General features: G+C 33.7%; 1 protein-coding gene across 1 annotated transcript in view; it reads right to left on the bottom strand.

The window, feature by feature from the left end:
• TECRL (trans-2,3-enoyl-CoA reductase like) overlaps positions 1–11,785 on the bottom strand; it is a 110,124-nt gene extending 98,339 nt beyond the window's left edge. The window contains exon 1 of the mRNA XM_028100512.2: positions 11,516–11,785. Within this exon, the coding sequence (XP_027956313.1) occupies positions 11,516–11,749 (234 nt within the window). The 5' untranslated portion in view covers positions 11,750–11,785. The remainder of the gene's footprint in view (positions 1–11,515) is intronic.
• Positions 11,786–12,328: the final 543 nt, after the last annotated feature.

The following is a 12,328-nucleotide window of genomic DNA, read 5'->3' as shown; positions in this document are numbered from 1 at the left end:
GCCCCCTGGGATGTTCTTTCTACCTCACCCATGCTAATTGTAGCATATACATTTTTAAAATCCTTTTGAGTGCTTCCTTTCACTCAATTTAACTTTTTTCTCATCCTCATGCCTAAACCTCTATCAGATGAATAAGTATTCTTTCCCTAGCTTTCATAATATAATTTGTGTTAAACTTGCATATGCTATTTGCCATGTTATAATTTGTTTTAAAATGTGTAATCTGTCTTTCCAATTTGACTCATGTATATCAAGGTAAGGAAATCCATTTAACTTTCAACTTCAAGTAATCTAAAGTATAGTAGCTACTCATAAATTAACTATTTGTCTAATTAGAATAATATGTCTTTCTTGGATATACATTTGACATTTGGATAACATGGGTTTGAACTGTATGGGCCACTTGTTCACAAATTTTTTTTGCAGTACAGTACTGTACATGTATTTTCTTTCATTGTGATTTTCTTAGTAATATTTTCTTTTACCTAGTTTGTTTTGTTGTAAAACTGCTATATATAATACATATAATATTCAAAATATGTGTTAACCAAATGTGTATGTTTTTTGTAAGTTTTCCAGTCAACAGTAGATTATTAGTACTTAAGTTTTGGGGGAGTTAAAAGTTAAACATGGAATTGAACTGCATGAAGGTCAGCGTCCCATGCCCCCAAATTGCTCAAAGGTCAACTGTAGTCACAATTTCATTGTTAGATTTTTTTACATAAAACTGTTATCTATGTTTTATGTACTTTTTTAAACATGTGTTCCTAAAATTAACTATCTTAAATCAGCCTTGACTTAATAGGAAACAGGATTTCTTTTAATAGTATAATAGTCCCCTCATAATTTTCTTCCCTAGTGGTTAACATTTCACTTTTCAGGGGCACCTGGGTGGCTCAATTGTTAAGCGTCTGCCTTCAGCTCAGGCCAGGATCCCAGGGTCTTGGAATGGAGCCCCACATCAGGCTTCCTGCTGCTTCTCCCTCTCCCACTCCCCCTGCTTGTGTTCTCTCTCTCGCTGTGTCTCCCTCTGTCAAATAAATAAAATCTTAAAAAAAAAACATTTCTCTTTTCATCCTATCTTTACATTTCCAAGGAAAACATGATTTATTCACTTTCTTTGATCTAAAAATATGTTATTTCAGCTAGAATTTTTGTTCTATATTTACAATTCAAGTGTTTGGGAATTATTATTTTACCTTGTCTGTCAATAATATACAATTTTTACAATGAAATCCAAAAGGAGCCTGCTATGACATGTTCTAATTTTGCATCCAAGACATATTTATTGTACAATAGCATTTAGGTCATTTCCATGTCATCCAGTTCAATGCTTCCCAAACTATGTAGGACAAAATATCACTCCTTAAGAAATTCTATGATGCATTTGTAAAATACAATGAAATAAATTGCTAGAAAAAATGAAATACTGATAAACTAATTACAATTCTCATTTAGAAAAATTATTTGATTGAACAAGCACAAAATTAATCTTTCAAATTGTTAGGATAGTTTACAAATGTCCACTTCCAACTATTAGATTCAATAATGGAAATTTCAACCCACTGTTCCTGGGACAAATAACATATCAGCTTATCAGGGATCAGAAGTAGTACACAAAGAAGTTGTCATCTCAGTTTGATCATGAGGAATAGATGTGAATTAGATAGACTATTGTGACAGAACACTCCAGGCACAAGAATAAAATTTTACCCAAACTCAAAGAATGGTAATTACAATATTTTGGGGGGAGCAGGTGAGTAATATTGAATGTTAAAAATGGAGTAATAAAGGGTAAAAAATAAACCCAGGTATGTGAATCAGACTACACGAGTCAATATAGAGTTGAAGAATGAAGAGTTAGAGACAATTAAGTTTTTTAAGACTTCTGCTGCCTATAAAAGAAAGGCTTTCTAGGAAACTCAAATTTCATATTACCCATAGACTGTCATCCCCATTCTAGACTGGATTCCCCCCAAATCACTGTACCTAAATCGATCTGATTAAAGTAAACAATGAACACTATCCCACTTAATACCTGGGGTACTTATTGTATTTTTTTGTGCTTCTTAGCTGCATCTACTGATCTCCCCCTTCTCACTCAAATATTTCTTCTTAGCTTTCTGTGAGGAAGGAGTTACCATATTTCTTCTGTATCTCTGGAAACTTCTCATTTTCCTTTTCAATCCCCCCTTTATTTAAGATCTGTTCATATTGGAATTCCTCAGGCCTCTATCATTGGTTCTTTTCTTTCCTTATTCATTGTACTGTTCTTTTAAATTTTATCTTCCATACTACAATGGCTGCAAGAACCACCTATACATTTGTAATCCCTAAGTCGACATACTTAAACATGACCACTTTTCTGAGTTCTAGATCTTCATACCCAGACGCCTACAGGTTATCTCTTTTTGGATGTTTCACAAAGACCTCCAACTTAAAAAGAATAAAACTGAGTTCTTGCTTCCTACCACTTCTCTACTTGTCTGCACCAAAAACAAGAAAGGAAACAATTCCACACCTGAAACTACTATTAAACCTTATGTTAACTAACTGGAATTTAAATAAAAACTTGAAAAAGAAAACAAACACACACCAACAAAAATGAGTCAGTAAATTATACCATTCTCAGGATCTCAGTTGCTCAAATAGCAATTCAACATCATACTTTCATCCTCCCTGCCTCTTATTTTTTACAAGCAAACAAGTCCTGTTCTTTCTGTCTCCTGTGTCTGTCATCTCCTCCTATTTCTCTTCCATTGTATTCACTGTCTGAGCCACACATAAACATCATTCCTCCAAGGAGATTCTCCTGTTTCACAGATTATCTCCCTTTGTTTACCACCTCAAATTACCTTGTTTCCTCTGAGTGTGTAGATATCTTTGCAGTTAACATTACTTGTACAGTGTTTGGCTTCCACAGGAAAGAATCGAATCTATGAGAATACGAATCGCATCTGGTCGAGTTAATGCATTATCTCGAACACGTGATAAAACACTAGACAAATGTCTTAACAAATACCTATTGAATTAATAAATGGTTGATTGTGACACTATAGGACCTCAAAATATAGAGCTGGAGAACCACTGATTCTGGTAAATTTCAACTCTTCTCTTTCAAGTTGCATCCTCCAAAACTTACTCATTTATGTTAACCTTCTAAAAGAGTATCATTGCATCTCATATACTACAGGAGATAAAATGGCATCTTCTTTATAGCTTCACTATAAACAAAAACAGTTTTCTTACGTGGTGATATATTTGGAAAATGGCAAAATGTAAACATAATTTAATTGAATGCACATAATAGTTTATATTTGTTTTATAAATGTTATTCATGAATAGTTTTCTAGAGTATATTCTTTTTTCTCTCTGTATTGATGTGCAATGCTTATATATCCATTGACATCTTTCATGATATATCATAGTATAGGTACCCAATGCATATTATTTGGAGCATGATAATTAGATATAGGATGCTAGAAACTGATGTTACAAAGATGGCCCCTATGACCGTACTTCCTAATTCTAATGCTTCCTATCATTTCAGAAAGGAACCATAATGACTGACATGAAAAATGACTAAATTCTTACAGTTATAATAGACAGGTATTAATTTAATTATTTTCCATGTCAGTGGAATAATAATATTACTGATATACTGCCACTATCTAAAATGCAGGATTCATTTACAGAAAACCAATCATGTGATGGACACATTGCTATATTTTTCATATTTACATGAATATAAAAGCCCTAGGTAATCCTGGAAGATAGATATTTACTGTGCTGTGATTTGGTATTTATTCTACTTATAAAAGCAAGAATTAGAGTAGTTAAGTAACATGTTAAGATGATAAAACATTAATAATTTGCCCAGCTCAAATGCAGACACAAATGTCTGACTTCTGTGCATAAACCACTGCACCACGTTGTCTCTCATGGCACTATGTATTTGTTAAGTATAGTAGGTTCACTTTTTCTGAGAGAACTCTAAGTCAGGGCAGATAATACTAAAATATATTAAGATCAAAGTACACTGATTCTTTTGAAATTAGAATTTCAAGCCGTATTACGGAATTTCCTAGCATATCCAAAAAGAGGAGTGGGCATTGAGGCTCCTCTGGGCTCATAGAAAATGATTATGTTAGTTACCTCTTTGGGGAGGAATTGTTCATCTCAACTCCTTAGTTTTTAATGATATAAACATTTTGAGCATATCTGCTGCTTAATTTATTATTAAAGATACTTCAAAGATATTTCAAAGTTTGAATATTAATTAATGCTATTTTATGTCTGTACATAAAAAATAGAAACAAAGCTTTGGAAACATCTTTCATATCAAATGGAAGGGATATAGACATTCTTCAAAAATAGCACCTCTGGGGCGCCTGGGTGGCTCAGTCGTTAAGCGTCTGCCATTGGCTCATGTCAGGATCCCAGGGTCCTGGGATCGAGCCCCACATTGGGCTCTCTGCTCAGCGGGAAGCCTGCTTCTCCCTCTCCCACTCCCCCTGCTTGTGTTCCTTCTCTCGCTGTGTCTTTCTCTGTCAAATTAAAAAAAAAAAAAAAAGCACCTCTAACAAAACAGATGAACATAGGGGAAAGTAAAAACAAAAAGAGGGAGGCAAATCATAAATGAGACTCTTAACTATAGAGAACAAACTGAGGGTTGCTGGAGGGGAGGTTGTGGAGGATGGGTTAAATGGGTGATGGGTATTTAGGAGGGCACTTTGATGAGCACTGGGTGTTATATGTAAGTGCTGAGTCACAAATTCTACTCCTGAAACAAATATTACACTATATGTTAACTAAATAAATTTAAATAAAAACTTGAAACATTAAGAAAAAGAAGATGGTGAATGAAAGATACAAAAAAAAAAAAAAAAATAGCATCTCTGTCCTGAAACACATTGTCTGTATCAGAAGTCAGATTCAGATGTTCTGTCCCAATCATGAAATTAAAGAGACCATGAGATTTTGGGCTAGTGAAAATCATTGGTATCTGTCAAGTGGTAGTGTATAGTAGTTAAGAGCAAAGCCCAGAACATATATTGGCCAGTGCAAAACTCGGTTCTAATTCACACTAATTTCTTCAAGTCTCTATGTCACTGTTCTTCCTTTATAAATGGATGAATAGTAATACTTAAATCCTTTTTACAGTAAATGATAATAAAGGGCATAGATATTGGATTATGTCCAAAGACAAAGTAAAAACAGATTGATATTACGATTCTGTTCTATGTGAATTCAAAGTTCATAAGCTTCAAGTATATCATGCTCTCAATAAGAAATAGGAAGAAGGGCATTGAGGTGGAAGGAAGAAAAAAGGGGAGAAAGAGGTGAATGGTAGATAAGGAAAAGAGGAAGAAGAAAAAAGAAGAGATGGAGGAGGAGGAAGGAGAGGAATGAAAGAAAAATAAGATATTGTCATTTATATACACATGAAATTCTAAAAACTGCCATGAGGATATTTTAAGACAGATGTCATTCTTATTTTACAAATGAACAAATTGAGGCACATATATGTTTAATTGCATGCTGCCCAAGGTAAAATAATAAGTGACATTATTAGAAATTAAGAATTCTCAAAATTTCTAACTAAAGTATTAAAAATGCAATTTTTATTCAGTCTGACTACTCTATAATTCTCTCTAGTATTTTCTGGTAAAAACTGATATTTTTACCATTAGAAGGATTGGAAAATTACTGGGTGTTTTCTTTTATTTGTAAGTGTCTTTCTTTAACATTAAATGTTTTTATTAGCTTCAGGTGGACAATATAGTAATTCAACAATTCCATATATCACCCAGTGCTCATCACAATAAGTGCACTCCTATAAGTAGTCTTTAAAATGCTTCTAAAAGTTTTGACATAGAGCAAATAAAATAATAGGAGAAAGAGGGCTCTTGAGGTCAAGTTCCTTGGAGAACAGTTTAAAAAAAAATGGGAGGATATTGGAAACATTTATCAATCCTAGCTTTTAGAGTTCTTGCTGTGCTCTTGAATCATCAATATATCACTAGATAAGCTTCTGACATTTTACAAAATAGAAGTGAGACAGGGATAGTGAGTGACTGAAAATAACTCACTGTTAAAGTTTAAAAAATTATTTTTCATATATTTTATGCTCCAATAAAACAAGAATGATATTTACATTTTAAGTCAGCTCTCCATCTAACCATCCTTGATTAGTCATATTATTTTAATCATGAGATATAATTAAATTAGTTGAATAACTATCCCCATCTTCATTGTCTGCCTTGTGAAAAATTTATTAGCTTTTTTTTTTTTTAATTTTATTTATTTGACAGGGAGAAACACAGCGAGGGGGGGGACACGGGCAGGGGGAGAGGGAGAGGGAGGGGGGGAGGCAGGCCTCCCGCCGAGCGGGGAGCCCGATGCAGGGCTCGATCCCAGGACCCTGGGATCATTACCTGAGCCGAAGACAGCCGCTTAGCGACTGAGCCACCCAGGCGCCCCCTTATTAGCTTTTTAAAATCAGAACCTGACTGTCAGTAAATTATACCCGAATACAAAGTTAAATACTATACATCTTTTTTGGGAGCAAACCAGGAAGAATTTTTCGGCATTTAGTGAAATGGTTTAATCAAATGTCTTTTTCTGTGAATATATTTTTTCAATAATAATTTTTTTAAAGATTTTTATTTATTTTTTTGAGAGCGAGACAATGAGAGACAGAGAGCACGAGAGGGGGAGGGTCAGAGGGAGAAGCAGACTTCCTGCTGAGCAGGTAGCCCGATGCGGGACTCGATCCGGGGACTCAAGGACCATGACCTGAGCCGAAGGCAGTCGCCCAACCGACTGAGCCACGCAGGCACCCGATAATTTGATTTAGAGAATAGTAAAAAGTACTTTCGAATATCCTGCTCCTTCATCCCAAAACTATCACTGCTAAACATGAGTGCATTGTCATATTTACACATTTCTTGAACAGGCATCATTTATTCAATACATGTTGGTTAAACACCTTTGTTGTATGTGTTTGTTAAATATTTTCTTTTTGCCAACCACTGTTCTGAATGTTGGAAAAACAGGAATGGAAAAAAAAAAAAAACAGATCCCAGATTTTGTGAAGTTGGCATACCAGGAGTATGCCAAATAATAAACAAAATGAAAAGGAAAAATAAACACTATGTTAGATGGTATTAAGTAGTAGTAAAGAAATAGAACAGGAAAAGGTAATAGAGAATATTGGCATATTTTACAATTAAAAAAAAAAGTAGTTAGCAAAAGCCCCCAAAGAAAAAGTGACAATTAAGTAGACCTAAATAAGACACTGACTAATTTTATGTAGGAAATGATATTACCTGACATGGTCTAACAGGCTAGTCCTGGTTGCTATGTAAGGAATATACTGAAGATGCTAAGAACAGAAGTAGAGGAAAGATTTAAGAGTGCTAACAGTAGAGGAGGTGAAAATTTGTCAGTTTGGATATATTTGATAGTATCATTGAAAAGATGGATTAGATGTGGGGTGTGAGATTAAGATACGAGTTATGATGTCTCTAAGTGTTTGGCTTGAGGTATTTGAAGGATGTAGTTGCCACTTATTGACTTGGGAAACTGTGATAAAATCTGGGGGTGAGACCAAGTGCTCAGTTTTAGATATACTAAGTTTGAGATGCCTAGTAAACATCCATATAGATGGATAGGTAGTACACAAATAGAAACATGGATAGATGCATAGGTAAATACATACACAGATACATACATAGATGTATACATACATATATAAATGAATTTTCAGTTCAGGAGAAAAGGAGAAGCTATAAGTCATCAATAGATAATATTCAAAGCTATGGGACACAATGAGTAAATATGGGGAGAAGTTCTGATGACCGAGTTAATGACAATCCATACCTACTTAAATCAGATGATGAAGCAGCAGCAAGAGAAAAGGGAGAAGCAATGGAGTAAGTTTTTAAAATATGTGTCTATTATCCTGAAACACACATCGTGAAAGTTTTTTAAGAAGGAGGAGATGCTTATCCAGCAAATGTTGCTGTACACTAAAATGAAGTGTGAGGGTTGACCTTTGGATTTAGCGAAGAATTAACCACTGCCCCACTGGTGATCTTGGCATGTTCAAACTCTGACAAGTTAAGGAGGTAAATGCTTGAATGGAGTAGGTTTAGAATAGAATGAGAAGAGGAAATGTGGACAGACAATATGAACAGGATGAAAGTAATCAGAGAAATGGGGCAGAAGCTGGAAAAGACAGTGAAGGCAAGAGGTTTTGGTTTGTTTATTTAGAGTGTGTGTGTGTGTGTGTGTGTGTGTGTGTGTGTGTGTGTGACATTAAGTAAAAGAACATGATTCAGTACATCTTCTTTAACCCCAGGAATTCTCTCAATGCTTTGTTTCATGAATATCTTTAGTAGATACCTTGTCCATTTTGAAATTTAAATTATAGTATCTAGATAACAAACTAAATTTCTACTAGAGGTCAGCATGTATTACTAAAATACATACATTCCAGGGAATGTATTCCGGTGACATAAATTAGGGGTACTACCTTGTTCAATTCTTGGTAGTCTTTGGTCGTCCACCATGAATCATGTAGCTTTTTTACTGGCCACACCAGGCCATGGAAAACACTGTAGGTGAGGCATGCAATATCCACTTGGTACAATTTTTGGATATTTTCTCCTATTTCCTTATGCTCTCCAGTCAATTCATATTGTTTGAAAGTTACCACTCTTCGGGGTGCCTGCGTGGCTCATCGTTAAGTGTCTGCCTTCGGCTTGGGTCATGATCCCAGGGTCTTGGGATCGAGCCCTGCATGGGGTTCCCTGCTCAGCAGGAAGTCTGCTTCTCACTCTCCCACTCCCCCTGCTTGTGTTCCCTCTCTCACTGTGTCTCCCTCTGTCAAATAAATAAATAAAATCTTAAAAAAGCAAATCATAAATATTAAAAATTAAATAAAATACATATGTTCTACCCAAGGCATTTGAATATTTGAATATGTATATCTAACCTAAACATTATAACAATTCATGTCAATGGACAATTATCAAGAAGTCAAATTTAAACTCTGTGCCAGGATCACAAAGCTCATCACTTATTTTTTCTTGAATATTTATGCACATTAATTTGATCTCTCCAAATGATTATTAAAACTAAGAAAAATATAACTTATCCCTATTGTGTTCAAGGCACCATGCTAAGGATGTTACATATATTATTCCTACTTTTCAGTCTAAGCTTACAAAATAGATTTTATTAACCTATTTTCTAAATAAGGTGGTGGTGATCAGCAATCCAGCAAGTTGCCTGAGCCTTGATAAATATGATTGATGAAGCAGGGATTCAGTCCAGATATACTTAGTTCCAAAGTACACGACCTTTAACTTTTACTACTTTATAACACAGTACTTACTGAAAGACAGGGACTCAGTCATAAGCAACACTTATTTAGTATACTGAGTAAAGCTAAGTACAATGAAAGGCACTTAACATGACCTTACTGCTTATATAGCTGTTACTTTGTCTAAGAAAAACAGTATCTTGAACAACAAACAAAATCAATCTTTCTCATGTTTACAGATTTGAACTTTTAAGAGTCATGAAGCAAAAAAATGTACATTAATCCAGATTTTTTTCTTTTAAATGTCTTGCATTATCGAGACAATTTATCAAATTACAAAATGAAAACGAGACAAAACAAAATCCAGTTCTCCTGACAAGTCCAACACTTCTATGTTGTAAGTTGCACATCATACAGTGTCATTGCACAATAAAGGCTGGTGTGGAACCCAGAAGTAATCCCCTCATTGGCCTGCTGAGTTTCCCCAAAGGTTTGCCACTGAAGGTGCGATTACCAGGACTATTCAAATGCAAGCAATATTTTTGAACCAATATTCTTAAGCCAAATCCTTATCTCTGAAGAATGCTGGCTTTCTGCATGCTTAATTTTTTTTGTGTGTGCAATTTAAGTAATAACTGAAAATGTAAGCCTCCATGTCTTACCTTTAAATACGATCTCAATATCAAAATTTAAATGTATGGGAAAAATAATTCGCAGCCCATTAGCAGGTTCTCACTTTAAGGTGGATTCTGCATCAAGGTTTAGACACATATCAGAAAGGACACAAAACCAGTCTCATTTTAGAATCTTGGTTTTTGGGAATCCTTGACGAGTTTAATATCCATCCCATTCATTATCTTATTTCTTTTCATTTAGTTGTAATTTTCTTATAAGTTTTAAATTTTCAAAAGTGACATGATGCAAACAGCAACTTCTGGATGATTTTTTGTTTTATCTTATTCCTGTATGATATAAAAAAATCCAAAAACTTTATTGGGATACTAAAATAGAAGGAAATTAGAACATGCATGAAATTCATAAGCTAAAATTCTGTTATTAATAATATATATTCATCATTTATATATGATTCTAGTATAGAAAAAATGTGATTTGGAATTGCATAGACATAGTTTTGAATCTCTTGCATTCCACTTACGACCTGTATGAACTTGTAAAAGTTCTCTGTCTTTTATTTCCATCTGTAAATAAAAGTTAGTGTCACCCAACTAATAGGTTGGTCATAGTGTTATAATTACTAAGTAAGAAAGTACATATGATCTTCAGCAATTAAAAGCAGTAAACAGTTTTGTCTCTTTCCCCATTACCCAAAATCATAGGTATATTTAAATGAAATCAGTGATTGAATTTTATTTTTAGAACAATAGCAAAAAACTTATTTAACGTGCCTTTATAGCAAAATAAATGAAGATATATTATTTTTAAAAATATCGATCTTTCACAAATTCAATTACTAGTGACTTTTCAAACTTATGAAAAACTAAGAATGTTTTAAATATTAAATACACATATGTATATCCATGATGTACGCATATAATTATGTGTTAATTTTCTAACCTAGGAAGTATGCATTTTATCTTTCCTGAGTGAAACATCTGTGATATGAATATAAAAATGTAACATATTCAGCAAGACTGATTTTTAGTCACTTAAACACGGTAATTTTGAAATAAGTAAACTTTTCATAAAAAGTGAGATGTTCATTTTTCAAGACAATTAACTCTAAATATTTTTAAATGACTAGACTTTATCATATATGCTAAACATTTTTTAGTAAATTTAGCACCTTTTGCTTGCTATTTTCTATGAACACTAATAGAACTCTATGATAATTTGAATATGTAATGAAGTACATGGAGAGAAAAACCTAGAGAAATTTTGTTACATAGGCTGAGAAGTTGAGCACCGGAAATTTTACCTCTGGACATTGGTCAACGTTAACAAAAAAAAGCAGAACCTAATAATTATTAGCTACCATTTAAACTGACTATGAAAGACACAATACATATCTTCCACTGAAACAATATATGAAGTATCTATCTTACTATTCATAAAACTAACATTAAAAGCCAAGAATATATTTTGATACAACCTTGTAAGCATTAAATCGAGTGATCAATAATCTTCCGGGCAGGTAAAGAAATTTAACGAATGAATATAACTTACCTTATCCACAATACATATCTGCTTTCTTGTTTGAGCATCGAGTATTTCAATCTCAAAGTGCGCAGTTTTTGAATGTTTAACTACTGGAGCTGATTTTAGAGGGCCTGCTGAGAGCACAAGTTGCGACAAACAATGAAAGTTTCTCAAGTCATTCTTCAGCATGGACCGTGTAACTCCTCGGGAAAATATTTCTCTCTTGCGTTCCGAAGCAAGGGACTTGCGCCTTTTGAACATTGTGTGAACTAGCAGGAGAATCTGTCATGTCAACAGAAGACACTTGCAAGTATGTTGCCTTGCACCAGTTTAAATACTGCTGGTGAACCCGGAAAAGGTCAAGTGCCATGCCTTTCCAAGAGTTGTTTTATTTAGCAGGCTTGAAAACAATGACTGATCTATTTCTATATATAACACGCTATTGTAAATTGCGGCAGTGTAGAGGATTACTTTACCAGCATCCCAATTATTTCTTGCTTTCCCCTTTTATCTCTGCTTCTTAATATGGTCACTAATATCTGAAATTCCAAAGCACGAAAAGAGTAGAAAGAGTTTTTATTATCTTTAAATTCTGTATGCACGAATCTTCAAGTACATATGTTATTATTCACACATTCACATTTAGATGTATTTAAAATTAGCATAGAGCTATCTTATAGATAAATTTAAAAACACCTAGTGCATTATTACATAACAAAACTTTTATAAATCCTGCCTAAGATAAAGATTTGTGGCATGTTTTAAATACATAAATGAATAATGTTTTTTTATTTTATTTTAAATAAATTTATTTAAATAAATTATTTTTATTTTATTTAA

Source organism: Eumetopias jubatus, unplaced genomic scaffold, assembly GCF_037043125.1.
Source record: "Eumetopias jubatus isolate StellerSeaLion01/CBP00866 unplaced genomic scaffold, mEumJub1_p1.0 scaffold_2, whole genome shotgun sequence".
Classification (NCBI taxonomy): domain Eukaryota; kingdom Metazoa; phylum Chordata; class Mammalia; order Carnivora; family Otariidae; genus Eumetopias; species Eumetopias jubatus.
The sequence above is the reverse complement of the archived record's forward strand: the minus strand, read 5'-3'. Positions and strand labels throughout refer to the sequence as shown.